General features: G+C 44.2%; 1 protein-coding gene across 1 annotated transcript; it reads right to left on the bottom strand.

Annotated features, from left to right (window-relative positions):
- Nucleotides 1-12,945: 12,945 nt before the first annotated feature.
- On the bottom strand, nt 12,946-20,979 carry LOC129822544 (extracellular calcium-sensing receptor-like). The gene is made up of 7 exons (XM_055880849.1): nt 20,759-20,979; nt 19,772-20,060; nt 19,087-19,582; nt 14,875-15,191; nt 14,492-14,719; nt 14,095-14,218; nt 12,946-13,859 (listed from the first exon to the last, which is right to left on the bottom strand). The coding sequence occupies exons 1-7, from the start codon at nt 20,977-20,979 to the stop codon at nt 12,946-12,948; spliced, it is 2,589 nt and encodes an 862-aa protein (XP_055736824.1).
- Between the last annotated feature and the right edge of the window lie 3,156 nt (nt 20,980-24,135).

Raw genomic sequence — 24,135 nt, 5'->3', positions numbered from 1 at the left:
AAAATTCAATAATCTGATGAAACTATATTGAAAAAACATACTTTACGATGATATGGTGACATGTATCAAATAAAATCAAAGCCGGAGATAATAGTCGCCTATAACGGCAGCTAAACAAAAGGCAATCCCACTGTCCACCTCGCACTTTTCAGAGTACCGAAAATGGGGGACACGTCATTCCAAGATGATGTGTTCCATCTCAGACCAAGATAATCACCTCATTACTTCTCTCACAGCCTCTTGACACCCTGGGGAAGGTGTATGACGAGCATGTATACTAATAGGTCTCGTGCCCATTTATAGGCAGGAAGAAGAACAGAGCATCGATTTCAGACATTCCACTTCCTGGTCATGAAGTGTGCTGCAGAATGAGTTCTGTTTCACTCAGAGTAATAATTCAAACAGTTTTAGAAACTAGATAGTGTTTTCTATCCAATAATAATAAGCATATTGTACGAGCAAGAATTGAGTACGAGGCCGTTTGAAATGGGCACCTTTTATCCGGCTACTCAATACTGCCCCTGCAGCCCAAACAGGTTAAACAAACAAGAGTAACACTTCTATCCTCCAATCCTACAATATAATACGTTTAAGCAATACGGCACGAGGGGGTGTGTATATGGCCAATATACCAAAGGCCAAGGGCTGTTCGTACGCACAACGCATCGTGGAGTGCCTGGATACAGCCCTTAGCCGTGGTATATTGGCCATATACCACAAACCCCTGAGGTGCCTTATTGCTATTATAAACTGGTTATCAACTAAATTAGAGCAGTAAAAATAAATGTTTGTCATAACCGTGGTATACGGTCTAATATACCGCAGCTTTCAGCCAATCAGAATTCCGGGCTCAAACCACCCAGTTTATATTATAATAATAAGTTATATGTGTTATATAAGACAAAACCCCCCCGAAAGAAACGCATCAATGATTCCTAAATATAATGTTCCTAAAGAGAGAAATTGTTAGTGCTGAAAGTAGATGATCAGATCTACTTTGGCGGAGCGAGTTCTGTGCCATCTCGGCCCTGGGCACGAACTCCGCCCACTCCCCTGGCCGGTTCTGGCAATAGGACCGCAGAAACCTGCCCACATCCTGGTTCACTCTCTCCACATGTCCATTACTCGGGGTGAAACCCTGAAGTAAGGCTGATCGAGACCCCCAGACGTTCCATGAACTTCTTCCAGAGCCTAGATGTGAACTGGGGACCCCGATCAGACACTATATCCTCAGGCACCCCGTAGTGCCGGAAGACGTGTGTAAACAAGGCCTCCTCAGTCTGTAGGGCTGTAGGGTGACCGGGCAGAGAGAGGAGACGACAAGACTTAGAGAAACGATCCACAATGATCAAGATTGCGGTGTTAACCTGTGAGAGTGGAAGATCAGTAAGAAAATCCACATACAGGTGCGACCAAGGCCGCTGTGGAACGGGTAAGGGATGTAGCTTACCTCTGGCAGGTGCCTAGGAGCCTTACACTGGGCGCACACCGAGCAGGAGGAAACATAAACCCTCAAGTCCTAAGCCAAGGTAGGCCACCAGTACCTCCCGCTCAAACAGCGCACTGTCCGACCGAACCCAGGATGACCAGAGGAGGGTGACGTGTGGGCCCAATAGATCAACAGGTCACGGACAGCAGACGGGACACTGAACGGAGCGGGCTCTGCACGTAACGCCTGCTCAATGTCCGTGTCCAGCTCCCACACTACCGGCGCCACCAGGCAGGAGGCGGCGAGTATGGGAGTGGGATCCAAGGGCCGCTCCTCTGTCATACAGCCGGGACAATGCGTCTGCCTTCGCTTTCTGTGAGCCTGGTCTGTAAGAAAGGGTAAACACAAAACGGGTGAAGGTCTCCACAGCTTCAAGGCCTTGACGACAGCCAACAATTCCCAGTCCCCCACGTCATAGTTTTGCTCCGCCGAGCTGAGCTTCTTCGAGGAGAAGTCACAGGGGCGAAGCTTCAGTGGCGTACCTAAGCGCTGAGAGAGCACAGCTCCTATCTCAGCCTCGGACGCGTCCACCTCCACTATGAACGCCAAAGAGGGATCCGGATGGGCCAGCACGGGAGCCAGGGCAAACAGCCCTTTGGTGACTAAAAGCCCTGTCCGCCTCAGCTGTCCACTGCAAGCGCACCGGGCCCCCTTTCAACAGTGAGGTAATGGGAGCCACTGCCTGACCAAAACTCTGGATAAACCTCAGGTAGCAGTTGGCAATCCCTAAGAACCGCTGCACCTCCTTTACCGTGGTGGGAGTCGACCAATTACGCACGGCTGCAATGCGGTCACTCTCCATCGCCACCCCTGAGGTGGAAATACGATACCCTAGGAAGGAGAAAGACAGTTGGACGAACAGGCATTTCTCAGCCTTGACATACAGGTCATGGTCCAACAGGCGACCAAGCACTCTGCGCACCAGGGACACATGCTCAGCGCGTGTAGAGGAGTATATCAAAATGTCATCAATATACACCACTACACCCTGCCCATGCATGTCCCTGCAAACCTTGTCTACAAAGGCTTGGAAGACTGATGGCGCATTCAGAAACCCGTACGACATGACGAGGTACGGTATGACGAGGTGCTACTGAAAGCCGTCTTCCTCTCGTCTCCCTCTCGGATACACACCAGGTTGTAAGCGCTCCTGAGATCTAATTTGGTGAAGAAGCGCGCCCCCCCCGTGCATTGACTCTATCGCTGTGGCTATGAGGGTAGCGGGTAAGTATACCTCACAGTGATCTGATTCAGACCCCGATAGTCAATACACGGGCGCAGACCTCCCTCCTTCAATTTCACAAAAATGAAACTAGAGGATGTGGGTGAAGTGGAGGACCGAATGTACCCCTGACGCAGGGATTCGGAGATATATGTTTCCATAGCCTCCGTCTCCGCCTGTGAGAGGGGATACACGTGACTCCTGGGAAGTGCAGCGTCTACCAGGAGATCTATTGCACAATCGCCAAGGCGATGAGGTGATAATTGAGTCGCCTTCTTTTTGGAGAAGGCGAGAGCCAAATTGGCATATTCAGGAGGAATGCGCACGGTGGAGACCTGGTCTGGACTCTCCACCTTAGTAGCACCAACAGAAACCCCTAAACACCTACCTGAGCACTCTCGCGACCACCCCGTGAGAGCCCTCTGTGGCCAAGAAACATTGGGGTTATGACAAGCAAACAAGGGTAGGCCCAGCACCACGGGAAACGGAGGAGAGTCAATAAGGAAGAGACTAATTCTCCTCGTATGTACTCCCTGCGTCACCATGACCAAAGAAGCGGTGACCTGACCCTAATGGTCGACTATCTAAGGCGTGAACGGGGAAAGGCACATCCACAGGAATGATGGGGATGCCTAAACTATGGGATTAAGCTCTGTCAATAAAATTCCCACCGCGCCTGAATCGACGAGCGCCTTATGCTGGGAATGCGGGGAAAACTCTGGGAAAGAGAAAAACACAATATCTGTGCAATAAAGGGCTCTGGGTGAGAATGGTGCCGGCTCACCTGGGTGACGCCAGAGCGCCTTGCCTGCTGCCTCGATCCCCAGAGGAACCAACCCGGCACCGACCGGCAGTGTGATCTCTGCAGCCACAGATGGTTCTAGAGTGGGAACCCCCTCCGGTCTCCCTGCGCACCAGCCCTTCCAGCTCCATGGGTATCGGAGAGGGGGTGCGGGAGGATGGAACCACCGGACCCCGATCAGAACGTCCGAGGGTAGCCAGCAGGTTGTCTAGTAGGATGTACAATCCACCAGCTGGTCGAACTTGAGGGTGGTGTGTCTGCAGGCCATCTCCCGACGGATGTCCTCACGCAGACTGCAGCGGTAATGGTCGTTCAGGGCCCGGTTGCTCCCGCCCACCTGCGCTGGCAGCCAGGGATCTAAAATCCAGAGCGAACTCCTGGGCGTTCCTTGTCTCCTACCTCAGATGGAAGAACTCCTCAAACTGGTCCAACGCCGCATATCCCTCTCTCCACACGGTGTTGGCCCACTCCAGGGCTTTCCCGGTGAGGCACGAGACAAGGGCGGACACTCTCTCACGGCCCGATGGAGCCGGGTGGACGGTGGCCAGGTATAGCTCCAGTTGAAGTAGGAACCCCTGGCAGGGAAAGACGAATCCCAATTGGAACCAGGTGGAAAAGGGGCGCTCAGAGAAGACCCCGGTTGTGCTGGTGGAGGCGCTGGAAGAACTCCCTGTCTCTCCCAGCGGTCCATAGCCTGGACAACGGTAATGCCAAGATGGTGAAGCATTGCTGCGTCCTCCCGGACGTGCTCCTCCACCCCTATAACCTGGGTATCTGCTCCTGCTGACTCCATACTGGGTCGGTGATTCTGTAAGGGTGTGTGCTGGTGGCAGGGAAGTCAGGCGCAGGAGATCGAACTTGGTATAAAAACGGAGCAGTTTAAAACTTCTTATGGCTGCATCCCGCTACCGGGATCGATATGACAGCAGCCAGAGAGAGTGCAGGGTGCCAAATTCAAACAACAGAAATCTCATAAATAAAATTCCTCAAACATACATGTGTCTTATATCATTTTAAAGGTATTCTTGTTGTTAATCCTACCAAAGTGTCCGATTTCAAATATGCTTTTCAGCGAAAGCACTACAAACGGTTATGTTAGGTCACCATCAAACCCCAATAAGCACAGCCATTTTTTCCAGCGAAAGATAGCAGTCAGAAAAAGCAGAAATAGAGATAAAATGAATCACTAACCTTTGATTATCTTCATCAGATGACACTCATAGGACTTCATGTTACACAATAAATGCATGTTTTGTTTGATAAAGTAAATTTTTATAACAAAATATCTGAGTTTACATTGGCGCGTTACATTCACTAGTTCCAAAAACATCAAGTGATTTTGCATAGCCACATCGTTTCAACAGAAATACTCATCATAAATGTAGATGATAATACAAGTTATCCTTTTCTCAATAGGGGGTGCTGTTGGCACTTTGTAATAATTTCGTCCCCAAATTAAACTGTCTCGTACTCAATTCTTGCCCGTACAATATGCATATTATTATTACTATTGGATAGAAAACACTCTAGTTTCTAAAACCGTTTGAATTATATCTGTGAGTAAAACAGAACTGGAGTTAGAGCAATTTTCCCATGAGGATGTGAGAATGCTGAAATCTGCCGGCTGTTCTGAGATCCGTTTATAAATCTGCCTGTCTTCTATTGGTTGAGATGCACTGCATACGCCTTCCCCTGGATGTCAGTGAATAGTGAGAATTAAAATGGTGTTGCTAGGCAGATCTGAGAGCTTATAAATCGGCTGGCAACGTGGGGTCCGTCCTTTGTTCTCTTCGCCATGACGCAAAAAGGACCTCTGGCCGTCGTTCTAGAAAGCTCCCGTTATAGCCCTTAGATATATCCGGCTCTGTTTTTATTCGATATAGGTGTTAAAGACATCATAATGTTGTTATATTAAGCCGAGTTATATCAGTTTATATCAGTATATTGCGATTTTCGGATATTTATTAGTGCTGCGTTTTAGTGAGTTGGGCACGTCTTTGCCACATGGCTAATGTTTACTGCTAATTCGAACGTTGAAGACGACAATCTACAACCGAGCAACGATTCTTTTGGAAAAAGGACAACTTGCCCAAGATTCTGATGGAAGCTCATCAAAAAGTAAGAACTATTTATGATGTTAATTCGTTGTTCTGTTGAAAAATGTTAAACTCATATTCCGCCATTAATCTCGGTGCGGTCTCGCTTTAACGCACGCCGTATGTCGTAGTAACGTTCATTTTAAAAATCTAACACAGCGATTGCATTAACTTCTTATGGCTGCAAGGGGCAGTATTGAGTAGCCAGATAAAAGATGCCCATTTCAAACGGCCTCGTACTCAATTCTTGCTCGTACAATATGCATATTATTATTACTATTGGATAGAAAACACTCTCTAGTTTCTAAAACCGTTTGAATTATTTCTCTGAGTGAAACAGAACTCATTCTGCAGCACATCTCCTGACCAGGAAGTGGAATGTCTGAAATCGATGCTCTGTTCAACTTCCTGCCTATACATGGGCATAAAACGTAAGAGTCTGCGTACACTTCATAGAGCTTCCCCTGGTTGTCAAGAGGCTGTGAGAGAAGACATTTTGTGTTCATCTTGTTCTGAATTGGAATACAAGCTCTTTGTATGACGTGTCCTTCTTTCCGGTACTCTTGGCAGCGCCAGTTGGACAGTGGGATTGCCTTCTGTTTAGCTGCCGTTATGGACGACTACTATCTCCGGTTCGGATTTTATTTGATACATGTGACCATATCATCGTAAAGTATGTTTTTTCAATATAGTTTAATCAGATTATTGAAATTTTTTCGGGAGTTTTGCCATGTTCCGTTCTCTGACTTTGTTGACGTTGGAGAGATCCGTGCCACTTGGCAAGTGCCCATGCTAAATCAAGAGGGAAATTTGCCATTCCAGATCCAAACAACTACTGTTCTGGACAAAGGACACCTTGTCCAACATTCTGACGGAAGATCACCAAAAGTAAGAAACATTTTATGATGCTATTCCTAATATCTGTCGCACATGTGAACTGGTCGTCGGCGCCCAAGTGTTTCTGGCTATTGTGGCTACACTAATATAACGCTACATTTTGTTTTCGCTGTAAAACATTTAATAAATCGGAAATATTGTCTGGAATCACAAGATGCCTGTGTTTCAATTGCTGTACACTATGTATTTTTCAGAAATGTTTTATGATGAGTAATTAGGTATTTGACGTTGGTGTCTGTAAATATTATGGCTGCTTTCGGTGCAATTTCTGATTGTAGCTGCAATGTAAACTATGATTTATACCTGAAATATGCAAATTTTTTGAACAAAACATATGCTATGCAATAAATATGTTATCAGACTGTCATCTGATGAAGTTGTTTCTTGGTTAGTGGCTATTGTTATCTTTATTTGGTCGAATTTGTGATAGCTACTGATGGAGTAATAAACTGTTATAGTAAAAAAAGAGGTGTCTTTTGCTAACGTGGTTAGCTAATAGATTTACATATTTTGTCTTCCCTGTAAAACATTTAAAAAATCGGACATGTTGGCTGGATTCACAAGATGTGTACCTTTCATATGCTGTATTGGACTTGTTAATGTGTGAAAGTTAAATAATTAAAAAATATATATATTTTGAATTTCGCGCCCTGCACTTTGAGCTGGCTGTTGTCATAAATGTACCGACGTCGGGCTTGCACGCCAAACAGGTTAAGAACTAATGTATCTTTTATTTGCTGTCCAACCTGTATTTTTTAGTCATGTTTAGGATTAGTTACTGATTAGACTAGGTGCCTCTCCCAAGATTTCTCCCGACATATTGTTGGCAGCTTGGCTACTTTTCTCATTGTATAACCACGATTTGTGCCGATAAAATATGCACATTTTCGAACAAACTCTATATGTATTGTGTAATATGATGTTTTAGGACCGTCATCTGAAGAAGTTTGAGGTTACTGAAAAAATGTATATCTTTTGTTGGTTTATTCGTTATCGCTATTGTTGGCCTGAATCAATGCTGTTGTGTGGTTGGCTATTGTAGTAAGCTAATATAATGTTATATTGTGTTTTCGCTGTAAAACACTTAGAAAATCTGAAATATTGGCTGGATTCACAAGATCTTTGTCTTTCATTTGCTGTAGGCTGTGTATTTTTCATAAATGTTTTATGATGAGTATTTAGGTAATACACGATGGTCTCTGTAGTTATTCTAGTTGCTTTGGTGAGAGTTGTGATGGTGGCTGCAATGGTAAACTATGATTTATACCTGAAATATGCACATTTTTCTAACAAAACATATACTATACAATAAATATGTTATCAGACTGTCATCTGATTAAGTTGTTTCTTGGTTAGTGGCTATTTATGTCTTTATTTGGTCGAAATTGTGATAGCTACCTATGCAGGAAAAAAATGGTGGGAAAAAAAAGTTGTGTCTTTTGCTATCGTGGTTAGCTAATAGATTTACATATTGTGTCTTCCCTGTAAAACATTTTCAAAATCAGAAATGATGGCTGAATTCACAAGATGTGTATCTTTCATCTGGTATCTTGGACTTGTGATTTAATGATATTTAGATGCTAGTATTTACTTGTGACGCTATGCTAGGCTATGCTAGTCAGCTTTTTTACTGATGGGGGTGCTCCCGGATCCGGGATTGTGATGAAGTAGAAGTTATACACATGGAATTATAGATATACCTCTCCTTAATGCAACTGCTGTGTCAGATTTCAAAATGTATTTACGGAAAAAGCAAATCATGCAATAATCTGAGACGGAGCTCAGCACAATAGCCAAATCAGCCGCCATGTTGGGGTCAACAGAAACCAGAAAATACATGATAAATGTTTCCTTACCTTTGATGAACTTCATCAGAATGCAGTCCTAGGAATACCAGGTCCACAATAAATGCTTGATTAGTTCGATAATGTCCGTTATTTATGTCCAATTAGCTACTTTGGTTAGCTACAATTAGCTACAATTCCAAAGTCACAAAGCGCCTCCACTATAACGTGACGAAATGTCCAAAAGTTCCGTAACAGTCAGCAGAAACACGTCAAACGATGTACTGAGACAATCATTAGAATGTTGTTAACATACATCTTGAATAACGTTCCAACCGGAGAATTAGATTGACTTCAGAAGAGCGGTGGAACAGACGTCCTCCTCATGTTAAGGCGCATGGTGAATGCGTGATCAGCTCGTGGTAGTGATTACTCATTCCTGTCTCCTTCGGCCCCCCTTCACATTAGAGTCGTCAGACAAAGTTCTATTGACTGTTGACATCTAGTGGAAGCGGTAGGAATCTCATCCATATCTCGCTGTAATTTCATTGAGAGCTTGGTTGAAAATCTGCCACCTCAGAAACAATTCAAACAGAAAGTGGAACTTCTCAGATTTCTGCCTGCCATATGAGGTCTGTTATACTCACAGACATAATTCAAACCATTTTAGAAACTTCAGAGTGTTTTCTATCCAATATGAATAATAATATGCATATATTATCAACTGGGACTGAGGAGCAGGCCATTTAATATGGGCATCTCTGTGCACCTTTCCTCCAAGCTACTCAATACTGCCCCTGCAGCTATAAGAAGTTAATAATAAGTGCTCATAAACTCCGAAAAACGAAATATACAAAATAATACAAGTGGGTACAAAACCCGTCGCACACCAGAACATATCTAGCACAAAGCTTACAAACAAACAATCACCGACAAGGACAATGAGGGGGGACAGAGGGTTAAATACACAAAATGTAATGAATGGGATTGGAACCAGGTGTGATCAAGACAAGACAAAACCAAAGGAAAATTAAAAGAGGAACGCCACCCGAACAAGGAGAGGGACCAACTTCGGCGGAAGTCGTTACACAGTCCAGGATTTTTCTTTATTTTTACTATTTCCTACATTGTAGAATAATAGTGAAATCATCAAAACTATTAAATAACACATATGGAAAAATGTAGTAACCAAAAAAGTACTAAACAAATCAGAGTATATTTGATATTTGATGTTCTGCAAAGTAACCACCCTTTGCCTTAATGACAGCTTTGCACACTGTCGGTATTCTCTCAACCAGCTTCATGAGGTAGTCAACTGGAATCCATTTCAATTAACTGGTGTGCCTTGTTAAAAGGTCAGTTGTTTAATTAATGCGTTTGAGCCAATCAGTTATGTTGTGACAAGGTAGTGGTGTTATACAGAAGATAGCCTTATTTGGTAAAAGACCAAGTCCATATTATGGCAAGAACAGTGCAAATAAACAAAGCGAAATGACAGTCCATCATTACTTTAAGACATGAAGGTCAGTCAATCCGTAAAATTGCAATTGCAGTCGCAAAAACCATCACGAGCTATGATGAAACTGGCTCTCATGAGTACCGCCATAGGAAAGGAAGACCTAGAATTACCTCTGCTGCAGAGGATAAGTTCAGTAGAGTTAACTGCACCTCAGATTGCAGGTCAAATAAATCCTTCACAGATTTCAAGTAACAGACACATCTCAACATCAACTTTTCAGAAGAGACTGCGTGACTCAGGCCTTCATGGTCGAATTGCTGGAAAGAAACCACTACTAAAGTACACCAACAAGAAAACATACAGTATACTTGTTTGGGCCAAGAAACATGAGCAATGGCATTAGACCTGTGGAAATCTGTCCTTTGGTCTGATGAGTCCAAATGTGAGATTTTTGGTTCCAACTGCCATGCCCTTGTGAGACACAGAGTAGGTGAACGGATGATCTTTGCATGTGTGGTTCCCACCGTGAAGCATGGAGGAGGAGGTGTGATGGTGTGGGGTGCTTTGCTAGTGACACTGTCTGTGATTTATTTAGAATTCAAACCATACTTTACCTTAACATTCTGCAGCAATACACCATCCCATCTGGATTGCGGTTTTTGGGACACATTTTTTTTCCAACAGGAGTATGACCCAAAACACACCTCCAGTCTGGGGCCAGCATCCCGGTGTTGCCTCTTCACAGTTGACGTTGAGACTGGTGTTTTGTGGGTACTATTTCATAAAGCTGCTAATTGAGGACTTGTGAGGCATCTGTTTCTCAAACTAGACACTCTAATGTACTTGTCCTTTTGCTCAGTTGTGCACCGGGGCCTCCCACTCTTTATATTCTGGTTAGGGCCGGTTTGCACTGTTCTGTGAAGGGAGTAGTACCTAGTGTTGTACGTGACTTTCAGTTTCTTGGCAATTTCTCGCATGTCTCGCCTTCATTTCTCAGAACAAGAATAGACTGACGAGTTTCAGAAGAAAGTTATTTGTTTCTGGCTATTTTGAGCCTGTAATCGTACCCACAAATGCTGATGCTCCAGACACTCAACTAGTCTAAAGAAGGCCAGTTTTATTGATTCTTTATTCAGCACAACAGTTTTTCAGCTGTGCTAACATAATTGCAAAAGGTTTTTCTAATGATTAGTTAGCCTTTTAAAATTATAAACTTGGATTAGCTAACACAATGTGCCATTGGAACACAGGAGTGATGGTTGCTGATATTGTGCTTCTATACACCTATGTAGATATTCCTTTAGAAATCAGCTGTTTCCAGCTACAGTAGTCATTTACAACATTAACAATGTCTACACTGATTTTCTGATCAATTTTATGTTATTTTAATGGACCAAAAAATATGCTTTTCTTTCAAAAACAAGGACATTTCTAGGTGACCCCAAACTTTTGAACGATAGTGTATAAGAACACTTCCAGTACACAGGAATGGAAAGGGCTGTTATATTAGGCCACACAGTTACAAATACTGTTTATCTCCTTACAAGTCATTTGCTATTACCTGACCTTTAATTTATTGCAACATCTATTTGAAATGGGTTACACTGGTTTCTAATTACATCTAGATATCATTCACAAAGCAGAGCGCATCAGCTGCAAAAATAGGCCTTGATTCTATCTACCATGTTATGACATGTGCATTACAACTAGAGTATATGACATCGTGTAATTGACCTAGCTTGCTTCCTCTTTGTTATCAGTGTTCTGTCTGGGGGTATCTGGTGTTGGAGGTCTCAGGTCCAGTTTGGTGCTCCTCTGTGGTCCTGGGGATGGAGGGCCAAGGCGCCAGGCCTTGAGGCCTAAACTAAAATAACACTTTAGGCCTGTAGTAGGAGATAGCAAGGCCTACTGCCTGGCTCAGTGACACATCCTTCAGAGTGTGACATCACACTGGCACCTTCCATGAGCAGAGGGGAGAGGCTGTTGCTGCAATGTGGAGGCAACTCATCATAATGAGGATGACACATCAGTTGTTTGTTACAGAAAGCTCACAACTGTGCCCAGTGAATGGCTGGACATTAAAATGCTCTTGACACCAATGATCCTTATACAGAAGTCTGAATACTTAAAGCTAGAATCTTAAAAATAATCAATGACAGAGCAGAATCCCCAGCTCTGTTTTGGTAAAAAAAAAGCTGAGGGAGGGCCTTGAGAAATGTAACCACTCTCAAATTCATGGACAGAGCTATGGATGCAAGGACTGAACACCCATGATATCAAAAGTATAATTCTAACCATGTTTTGAGGTGATACAGCATTAGTTTGCATTGTTTACAAACATTATAGTAAAACAAGCTTATATTTTGGGTTCTGATGGGATACACCATTTGAACTATGCTTATGAGGCATTTATAAGCTATAATATTCTAGAATCAATGGGTATATATAATTCATTTATAAGTTATATTTTCCAAGAATCAATGGGTTTATATCATTAATTTATAAGTAATATTTTCCAAGAATCAATGGGTACTGTATATGATTTTGGCATTTGAATTTTAAGTCCAAAAGGATGTAGCAACTAACGATTCTAGTTGTATTCTATTTCAAGGACATTTAATATATTTTATTGTGAAGTAGAATATTGTTTTTATATATCGGTTTCAAAATATATATTTTATATATTTTTGGAGGTAATCTTTCACATTTGATGAATATGTGAGCTCTGTATCAGACGGATGCATCAGATCTGGACACAGAGAGAATAATCTAATTCAGCCAAGGCTTGTCTGTAGACTGTGTAGATGTCAATAAATGAGATGAGGTTGTACTTTAGTTTACATCCACCAGAGGGCGGATTGTTTTCTTTGTCAACTCTTCATGATTGTCAGAGTATAGTACATTGCCTTAGGTGAGCTGAGCTGTTGCTATTTTTGTTTTCTGAAGAAAATAATACACTATTAGATATGCAAAGATGCAATTACACAGTTGGATATTTACTTAACAGTATATGGGGCAGATGGCTACAGTTGAATGAATCCTAATACAACTTCAAATGTAGAGAACACACAGAATAGTTTTTAGCTAGCTTAATTTAATAAGATTGAGTGACAATTTCCAGATTTAAATCAACAGTCAATAAATAACACATTGACATTTTACATGTAATTGTTTTTGTATTTAAATGACCAAAAAGTTAGTAACGTATATCATTGGTCTTCCCCATCATATGTTTTTTGGTGTTTTCCTTTGGTCTCAGCAATATAATGAAACATTTAGGAAGAAAGATGCAAAATAGCATTCCATAACTAGAGGCCAGAATAGCAAAGATCTCCACAGCTACAGTGAACTTCCCAGGAGAGCTGACATAAGCTGGGATAAAGGTGATCCAGACTGCACAGAATATGAGCATGCTGAAGGTGATGAATTTGGCCTCATTGAAGTTATCAGGCAGCTTTCGAGCCAGAAAAGCCAGCACAAAGCACAAGAGAGCCAGGAGTCCTATATACCCCAACACAGCCCAGAAACCAAGAGCTGAACCCACATCACACTCTAGAATGATCTTTTCCTTATAGGTCTTCATGTTCTTGTAGGGGAAAGGAGGGGAGACTGTTAACCAAAGAACACAGATCAGAACCTGTATGAGAGTGAAAGCCAGAACACTGAGTCTCTGCTGTGGAGGACCAAACCATTTCATGACATTACTGGCTGGAAGTGTTGCCCTGAAGGCCATCAACACCACTATTGTTTTCCCCAGAACACAAGAGATGCAGAGGACGAAGGTGATGCCAAACGCTGTGTGACGCAGCATACAGGACCACTCAGAGGGCCGGCCAATGAAAGTAAGAGAACACAGAAAGCACAGAGTCAAGGAGAAGAGCAGCAGGAAGCTCAGCTCAGAGTTGTTGGCCCTGACGATGGGGGTGTCTCGGAATTGGAAGAAAATTGTTGCTATAATAATAGTTAAACAAACCCCAATCAAACAAAACAGAAGTAAAATGACCCCCATGAGTTCAGTGTAGGACAGGAATTCAATCTCTTTTATGACACATCTATCCCCTCTCCCATTGGACCAGTATTGGACTGGGCACTTCATGCACTCGGCTGAATCTGTTTAGAGAAAGAAACCCCCCCCCAGAAAAAAAACAATGTTAATGATTCAGGAAAACATGCAGAACATTTGACATATTATATGCTCTTTTGGTTCTACACATTTTCAGTTAAGAGGTTTAATTAAGGGATCTGTGAAGGCCAGCACACGTTAGAATAAAACGTGATGTCCAGTATGTAACCCAGTATGTATTCACCTCACCAACTGTATTTTTGATGGCCGAGTGTAATTTACCTGTAGTGTTGCTGATCTCGCCGCCTGAACATGGGACACAGTCATAACAGCATACAGGCTTTCCTTTCTGTACAGCCTTACGAGTGCCTGGGGGACAGCTCTCACTGCACACTGACACAGGTACCTGGAACACACACAAACAGACTCACATAGGGGACCAAGGAGAGTTTGAGTACTCATGTTCACTCATGTATTGTACATATCTATCCTGTTAATCATAAATCACCAATAATTGTGCACTGTAGAGTGTGTGATTTGACTTGTCTCAATACTGTACATACCAAGAGGGGCTGAGTGGCTGAGGTTAAGTGTAATTGTTGTGTTAAAGAATACCATGCAGGATAGCAGACTGACTTCCCAGCCAGAGATATGAGAACAAGACAATATGAAAATGTACCGTCTCACTATTTCCTCCCCATACAATGCTAACGTTGTTCATAGTGAACTGGTGGTCTCCAGTCAAAGACCCTCCATATAAACCGACTGTGGCCACTTCCATGGTTCCCGATGTGGCACTTTGTAAATTAACAAGTTCATATCTTGCTGGGGAATCTCCATTGCTGTCAAAAAATATTCTCTCGTCCTCTCCCGTTGTGAAATTGACAGACTGTAGATAGTGCAACAGCTAGAGAGAGGAGAAATGGTCACGAAAGGAAAGTTGTTTTCTATGTAGCTTTGCATCATCATTCTGTTATTATCAGTCTACAGTGAAACCATTTATTTTACTTTAACTCTTGAAATAGACAAAGGTCACTTTTTTAGAGGTATATTCTTGCTCACCTGCCATGGCTGGATGTGTGTAGGTTGAGCACAGCTCCCATTAGAGAAGGGGCCCTGGCTCTCCTCACATGTCAACAGGTTGTGGAGGGCATGAGCCACAGCATACACAGACTTATACACATTATTAGTGAATGTCAGCTTGGACACATCTGTGAACGTGTTCTGCACGTCTCTTAAACTCTCCGAGCCATTGCATGGCTTTCTCTTAGGTGCTGTAGTCACATTGAGCGAACAGTCGAACACAATCTCCCAGAAATCCCTGAGAAACATGCTGTTGGGGAAGTGAGAGGGGTGGACATCCCTCAGATGCTCTCCCATCATTTACATTTACATTACATTTAAGTCATTTAGCAGACGCTCTTATCCAGAGCGACTTACAAATTGGTGCATTCACCTTATGACATCCAGTGGAACAGCCACTTTACAATAGTGCATCAGATCTTTTAAGGGAGGGGGGGGGGGGGGGGGGGGCAGAAGGATTGCTTTATCCTAGGTATTCCTTGAAGAGGTGGGGTTTCAGGTGTCTCCGGAAGGTGGTGATTGACTCCGCTGTCCTGGCGTCGTGAGGGAGTTTGTTCCACCATTGGGGGGCCAGAGCAGCGAACAGTTTTGACTGGGCTGAGCGGGAACTGTACTTCCTCAGTGGTAGGGAGGCGAGCAGGCCAGAGGTGGATGAACGCAGTGCCCTTGTTTGGGTGTAGGGCCTGATCAGAGCCTGAAGGTACTGAGGTGCCGTTCCCCTCACAGCTCCGTAGGCAAGCACCATGGTCTTGTAGCGGATGCGAGCTTCAACTGGAAGCCAGTGGAGAGAGCGGAGGAGCGGGGTGACGTGAGAGAACTTGGGAAGGTTGAACACCAGACGGGCTGCGGCGTTCTGGATGAGTTGTAGGGGTTTAATGGCACAGGCAGGGAGCCCAGCCAGCAGCGAGTTGCAGTAATCCAGACGGGAGATGACAAGTGCCTGGATTAGGACCTGCGCCGCTTCCTGTGTGAGGCAGGGTCGTACTCTGCGGATGTTGTAGAGCATGAACCTACAGGAACGGGCCACCGCCTTGATGTTGGTGGAGAACGACAGGGTGTTGTCCAGGATCACGCCAAGGTTCTTAGCGCTCTGGGAGGAGGACACAATGGAGTTGTCGACCGTGATGGCGAGATCATGGAACGGACAGTCCTTCCCCGGGAGGAAGAGCAGCTCCGTCTTGCCGAGGTTCAGCTTGAGGTGGTGATCCGTCATCCACACTGATATGTCTGCCAGACATGCAGAGATGCGATTCGCCACCTGGTCATCAGAAGGGGGAAAGGAGAAGATTAATTGTGTGTCGTCTGCATAGCAATGATAGGAGAGACCATGTGAGGTTATGACAGAGCCAAGTGACTTGGTGTATAGCGAGAATAGGAGAGGGCCTAGAACAGAGCCCTGGGGGACACCAGTGGTGAGAGCGCGTGGTGAGGAGACAGATTCTCGCCACGCCACCTGGTAGGAGCGACCTGTCAGGTAGGACGCAATCCAAGCGTGGGCCGTGCCGGAGATGCCCAACTCGGAGAGGGTGGAGAGGAGGATCTGATGGTTCACAGTATCGAAGGCAGCCGATAGGTCTAGAAGGATGAGAGCAGAGGAGAGAGAGTTAGCTTTAGCAGTGCGGAGCGCCTCCGTGATACAGAGAAGAGCAGTCTCAGTTGAGTGACTAGTCTTGAAACCTGACTGATTTGGATCAAGAAGGTCATTCTGAGAGAGATAGCAGGAGAGCTGGCCAAGGACGGCACGTTCAAGAGTTTTGGAGAGAAAAGAAAGAAGGGATACTGGTCTGTAGTTGTTGACATCGGAGGGATCGAGTGTAGGTTTTTTCAGAAGGGGTGCAACTCTCGCTCTCTTGAAGACGGAAGGGACGTAGCCAGCGGTCAAGGATGAGTTGATGAGCGAGGTGAGGTAAGGTAGAAGGTCTCCGGAAATGGTCTGGAGAAGAGAGGAGGGGATAGGGTCAAGCGGGCAGGTTGTTGGGCGGCCGGCCGTCACAAGACGCGAGATTTCATCTGGAGAGAGAGGGGAGAAAGAGGTCAAAGCACAGGGTTGGGCAGTGTGAGCAGAACCAGCGGTGTCGTTTGACTTAGCGAACGAGGATCGGATGTCGTCGACCTTCTTTTCAAAATGGTTGACGAAGTCGTCTGCAGAGAGGGAGGAGGGGGGGGGGAGGGGGAGGAGGATTCAGGAGGGAGGAGAAGGTGGCAAAGAGCTTCCTAGGGTTAGAGGCAGATGCTTGGAATTTAGAGTGGTAGAAAGTGGCTTTAGCAGCAGAGACAGAAGAGGAAAATGTAGAGAGGAGGGAGTGAAAGGATGCCAGGTCCGCAGGGAGGCGAGTTTTCCTCCATTTCCGCTCGGCTGCCCGGAGCCCTGTTCTGTGAGCTCGCAATGAGTCGTCGAGCCACGGAGCGGGAGGGGAGGACCGAGCCGGCCTGGAGGATAGGGGACATAGAGAGTCAAAGGATGCAGAAAGGGAGGAGAGGAGGGTTGAGGAGGCAGAATCAGGAGATAGGTTGGAGAAGGTTTGGGCAGAGGGAAGAGATGATAGGATGGAAGAGGAGAGAGTAGCGGGGGAGAGAGAGCGGAGGTTGGGACGGCGCGATACCATCCGAGTAGGGGCAGTGTGGGAAGTGTTGGATGAGAGCGAGAGGGAGAAGGATACAAGGTAGTGGTCGGAGACTTGGAGGGGAGTTGCAATGAGGTTAGTGGAAGAACAGCATCTAGTAAAGATGAGGTCAAGCGTATTGCCTGCCTTGTGAGTAGGGGGGGAAGGTGAGAGGGTGAGGTCAAAAGAGGAGAGGAGTGGAAAGAAGGAGGCAGAGAGGAATGAGTCAAAGGTAGACATGGGGAGGTTAAAGTCACCCAGAACTGTGAGAGGTGAGCCGTCCTCAGGAAAGGAGCTTATCAAGGCATCAAGCTCATTGATGAACTCTCCAAGGGAACCTGGAGGGCGATAAATGATAAGGATGTTAAGCTTGAAAGGGCTGGTAACTGTGACAGCATGGAATTCAAAGGAGGCGATAGACAGATGGGTAAGGGGAGAAAGAGAGAATGACCACTTGGGAGAGATGAGGATCCCGGTGCCACCACCCCGCTGACCAGAAGGTCTCGGGGTGTGCGAGAACACGTGGGCAGACGAAGAGAGAGCAGTAGGAGTAGCAGTGTTATCTGTGGTGAGCCATGTTTCCGTCAGTGCCAGGAAGTCGAGGGACTGGAGGGACGCATAGGCTGAGATGAGCTCTGCCTTGTTGGCCGCAGATCGGCAGTTCCAGAGGCTACCGGAGACCTGGAACTCCACGTGGGTCGTGCGGGCTGGGACCACCAGGTTAGGGTGGGCGCGGCCACGCGGTGCGAAGCGTTTGTATGGTCTGTGCAGAGAGGAGAGAACAGGGATAGACAGACACATGGTTGACAGGCTACAGAAGAGGCTACGCTAATGCAAAGGAGATTAGAATGACAAGTGGGCTACACGTCTCGAATGTTCAGAAAGTTAAGCTTACGTTGCAAAAAATAAGAATAAAATACAAGATCTTATTGACTAAAATGATATAGTACTGCTGGCTGGTGAAGTAGCCTGGCTAGCAGTGGCTACGTTGTTGAAAGTGAAGCTGGCTAGGTAACCTCGACAATTTCACTAAATTTCTCTAAACTACACAATTATCATGGATACAAGGACAGGAAAGACAACTAGCTAACACTACGCTAATCAAGTCGTTCCTATTGTAATGTAAGTTTCTACAGTGCTGCTATTCGGTAGAAGTTGGCTAGCTAGCAGTGTTGGCTAGGTAGGAGGACGGCAGCGCGGGAGGCGAAAAATAGCTGGCTAGCTAACCGATAATTACTCAAAGCTACACAATTATCTTAGATAGAAAGATAGCAAAGAAAACTATGTAGCTAGCTAACACTACACAAGTCAAGTCGTTCCGTTGTAATGTAATCGTTTCTACAGTGCTGCTAATCGGTGGCTAGCTGGCTAGCTAGCAGGGTTGACTACGTTACGTTAGGGCGAGAATACCTGGCTAGCGAACCTCAGCGAACCTTGATAACTACACAATTATCACCGATACAAAGACGGCTATGTAGCCAGCTAAGTAGCTAGCTAAGATCGAACAAATACAAATCAAAGATAGCAAAGACAACTGTGTAGTCAGCCAACACTACACTGATCAAGTCGTTCCGTTGTTCCGTCCCCAGCCCGGGGATGTGAGCCCTGGTCACCGTGAAGCCTATGGCACCCACCAGGGCGCTGTGTCCCTCGATGGCAGTGAGAGAAGGGTCTGTGATCCAGGCATCACTGCCGATCCACTGTAGTCCTGTGATATTGTGCCTGTAGAGCTCACTCGCCAGAACCTTGATCTCCCTGTGGGTCATGAAGGCCATGATGACCTTTGAACTGGACTGTTTAATAATCTCCACTATCCTGAGAAGCTCATGGCGCGGACCTGTCTGCTCAAATGCCTCAGAGTATTCTATACACACTCCCTCCTCCTGTGCAGCTATCATAAAGGTGGCTATGCCTCTATTCCCATAGTCATTATCACTGCTTATAGCCCCCACCCAGCTCCAGCCAAAGTGTTTGACCAGCTTTGCCAGGGCTCTACTCTGGTAGAAGTCACTGGGGATGGTTCTGAAGAAGGAGGGGAACTCCTTTCTGTTACTCAGACAAGCACAGGTGGCGAAGTGGCTGATCTGTGTACAAAATAACAGTATTTTATTGGAAACTTGACATGACATACTGTACAGTAGTTTTGACACCAAGAGCTATGTTTTGTTATTTTAAGACATTGATCGACAAAAATAACACCTTGTGTATAGTGGCAATATAAAAGTATATATTTTATTGTATGAGTTCATAGAAAAGTGAATAGAACATCTTACTACTGGTATACGAAACCTTCCGATGATTCGGGCCAATCCTATTGTTGGTGTCGAGGCAGAGTGGCCTATGACAGCCTGAGCCATGTCTGTCTTGGTGCAGTTCCCTTCATCGATAAACTTCTCCTGGCCACTGGCTAAAGCCAAACCAGACTTCAGGATGTTGTCGTATCCACACGCATTGTAGATATTGTAGCCCAGAGTATGGTTTGGGAGAATTGCCGGATTTCGATTGATTTCTTCACATGCAAATATAAGTGTTTGTGCAAATTGGAATTCTCTGAAATTCATACTGAAGAGAGATTAAAAAAAAAATGTAAAAGATGTGCCATTGAAGGCAAAACATATCTCACCAGTCTTACACACAACCCAAAACCCTAGGAGGTAAACCTCAGATGGACATTAGTTTAAAAGCCTCGGAGATGAACCTCAGATGGACAATAGATTAAAACCCTACGAGATAAACCTCAGATGGACAGTAGATTAAAACCCTACGAGATAAACCTCAGATGGACAGTAGATTTAAACCCTAGGAAATAAACCTCAGATGGACAGTAGATTAAAACCCTACGAGATAAACCTCAGATGGACAGTAGATTAAAACGCTACGAGATAAACCTCAGATGGACAGTAGATTAAAACCCTAGGAAATAAACCTCAGATGGACAGTAGATTAAAACCCTATGAGATAAACATCAGATGGACAATAGATTAAAACCCTACGAGATAAACCTCAGATGGACAATAGATTAAAACCCTACGAGATAAACCTCAGATGGACAATAGATTAAAACCCTAGGAAATAAACCTCAGATGGACAATAGATTAAAACCCTACGAGATAAACCTCAGATGGACAGTAGATTAAAACGCTACGAGATAAACCTCAGATGGACAGTAGATTAAAAAATAACTCATAACATTGAAAACAGTGAAAGTCCCATATTTGAAACAAAAAAAAAGTTATCTTCAACTGAGAGAGAATACTCACTTCTTACACCTTGGTTGGTCTGGTAAACTCTGGAAGTTGGGTACCCTGCCGTCGTACTCCGTCTGGAAGGTGAAGATGCCTCCGATGACAAGATCCCCGTCCTTGGCCAGCTCTGGCAGCTCTGCCCTGCCCTGCAGCCTGCACACAGGTTCTCCCTCCCCTATCACTACCAGCAGCACCAACAGGACCAGCTCCAGCAGTGGCATGGCTCCTGGCTCCATAGTGCAGTCTAGAGCTAGGGCTGGCTCTGTTGCTCTGTGGCTCTGTGGCCCCTCACAGCTCATCTCTTTATACTCTCAGAACCCTGTGTCTCAGAGCCTTACCACAGAGGCCCTGTCTGTCGGTGCTCCAGTCCCTGCTCCTGTCCCCGTCCACATCCTGCCCACACCCCCTTCAACCTGGCATGTATGAGGTGTGACAGGTCTCTGAGGTATCGAGAGAATGACGTAGGGGTCTTAAGAGAGCATAGGAGAGCCCGCCTGGTGCCGGCAACCCAAGTCCTCACAGTGAGGACGCATGCGCCAAGCATGATTTAGTCTGTAGGTCTCTTTAACTACTGTACTGTAGGTAGTGCCCTGCTGTTCACAGTGTAATGAAACACTTTCAACATGTGGCACATTATGTACTGTATCAGGACACGTGGCTGCTCTTTGATGGGCTTAAACTCTGTGGCGGCAACATGTACTGTAACGATGTTCGTCTGAGGAAGAAGGAGTAGACCAAAGCGCAGCGTAGTACGTGTTCATGATGTTTATTATAACCTGAACACTGAAACAAAAAACAAAAGTGAAACAAACCGCAACAGTTCTGTCAGGTACTCACACAAAACAGAAAACAACTAACCACAAAACCAACATTGAAAATGGCAACCTAAATAGGCTCCCCAATCAGAGACAACGAGAAACAGCTGTCTCTGATTGGGAACCAATTCAGGCCATCATAAACCTACAATCCCCTAGACCATACCAAATCCCCATAGATAGACAAAACCCATAGACAAGACAAAAACCCCTAGACAAATAAAACTAAACAAACCACTCTACTCTACTGTAAGTCGCTCTGGATAAGAGCGTCTGCTAAATGACTAAAATGTAATGTAAATGTCACACCCTGACCTAACCAAAAAATAAAGAAAACAAATATAACTAAAGTCAGGGCGTGACATGTACAGAAATACATCAGTGGTTTAACTATTGACCTTACAACCGAACTATTGATCTTACTACAGAGCTATTGACCGTACCTACCGAACTGTTGACCTTGCTACTGAACTATTGACCACACTACCAAACTATTGATCTTATTACAGAACTGTTGACCTTATTACAGAACTAGTGACCTTACAACCGAACTATTGACCTTACTACTGAACTATTGACCTTACTACTGAACTATTGACCTTGCTACTGAACTATTGACCTTACTACCGAACTATTGACCTTACTACTGAACTATTGACCTTGCTACTGAACTATTGACCTTACTACCGAACTATTGACCTTACTACCGAACTATTGACCTTACTACTGAACTATTGACCTTACTACAGAACTATTGACCACACTACCGAACTATTGACCTTGCTACTGAACTATTGACCATACTTCCGAACTATTGACCTTGCTACCAAACTATTGACCTTACTACTGAACTATTGACCTTGCTACTGAACTATTGACCACACTACCGAACTATTGACCTTACTACTGAACTATTGACCTTACTACTGAACTATTGACCTTACTACTGAACTATTGACCTTACTACTGAACTATTGACCTTGCTACTGAACTATTGACCATACTTCCGAACTATTGGCCTTGCTACTGAACTATTGACCTTACTACTGAACTATTGACCTTGCTACCAAACTATTGACCTTGGTACCGAACTATTGACCTTACTACTGAACTATTGACCTTGCTACTGAACTATTGACCATACTTCCGAACTATTGACCTTGCTACCAAACTATTTTGCCGTTGGTACCGAAATATTGACCTTGCTACCAAACTATTTTGCCGTTGGTACCGAAATATTGACCTTGCTACCGAACTATTAACCTTGCTACCGAACTATTGACCTTACTCCCAAACTATTTACCTTGGTACCAAACTATTGACCTTACTACCGAACTATTGACCTTACTCCCAAACTATTGACCTTGGTACCGAACTATTGACCTTACTTGCCGAACTATTGACCTTGGTACCGAACTATTGACCTTACTTGCCGAACTATTGACCTCACTTGCCGAACTGTTGCAAAACATGAAACTGGACTCAATGAGAACATAAATGTTTACCCATAACTAGATCCCTCTTTTTCACCAGCTGGGGCTGTTGAGGCTTTCAGTCTTTAAGATCAACTATCCTTTTAGAAGAACTTTATCAGCAACCAGTTTAGGATGAGGCACCACCATGGACTTTATAGACACCTGTCCAATCCCAGTTATCTAGTAGGTCCCTTTGTATTACAATGGGTGGGATAAAGTTACAGGCTGATATCTGGGCGCATGGTTTATTTGATAGTATAATGTATTATTTGCAATATGATTACTTAAGAACATTTCTACAGATGCAGTAAAATAAGGAAGGAGAGAGCAGCATTTTCTTGTGTTTATCTACAAAGCACTCATGCAGAAACTGCAAATGTATCTCTAATCATTAATTCAATTTAGACTTACAAATGAACAAACCTGATCTCAGGCTTGGATAACACTGGAAGCATATTCATTGTCCACAGAGTTGGGTAAAGCTGCTTTAAAATGGAAAACCTTCCAGAGCTCTCTGAAATGAAATCTTCTGGACCTCCTTGGCCAGTTCAGAGTCATGATCAGGGACATCTACGTTGATAAACGTGTCTGTTATTCTTAATATATTTTGTAATTTTGTATATTGTATATTATATGTGTTTAATGTATTTATTTTTATTTTATTTTATTTTTTATTTCACCTTTATTTAACCAGGTAGGCTAGTTGAGAACAAGTTCTCATTTGCAACTGCGACCTGGCCAAGATAAAGCATAGCAGTGTGAACAGACAACAACACAGAGTTACACATGGAGTAAACAATAAACAAGTCAATAACATGGTAGAAAAAAGAGAATCTATATACAATGTGTGCAAAAGGCATGAGGTAGGCAATAAATCGAGTAATTACAATTTAGCAGATTAACACTGGAGTGATAAATCATCAGATGATCATGTGCAAGAAGAGATACTGGTGTGCAAAAGAGCAGAAAAGTAAATAAATAAAAGCAGTATGGGGGGTGAGGTAGGTAAATTGGGTGGGTAGTTTACAGATGGACTATGTACAGCTGCAGCGATCGGTTAGCTGCTCGGATAGCAGATTTTAAAGTTGTTGAGGGAGATAAA

This window comes from Salvelinus fontinalis, chromosome 24 (assembly GCF_029448725.1).
Source record: "Salvelinus fontinalis isolate EN_2023a chromosome 24, ASM2944872v1, whole genome shotgun sequence".
Lineage (NCBI taxonomy): Eukaryota > Metazoa > Chordata > Actinopteri > Salmoniformes > Salmonidae > Salvelinus > Salvelinus fontinalis.
Note: the sequence above shows the minus strand (reverse complement) of the source record. Positions and strands in the feature narration are given on the sequence as shown.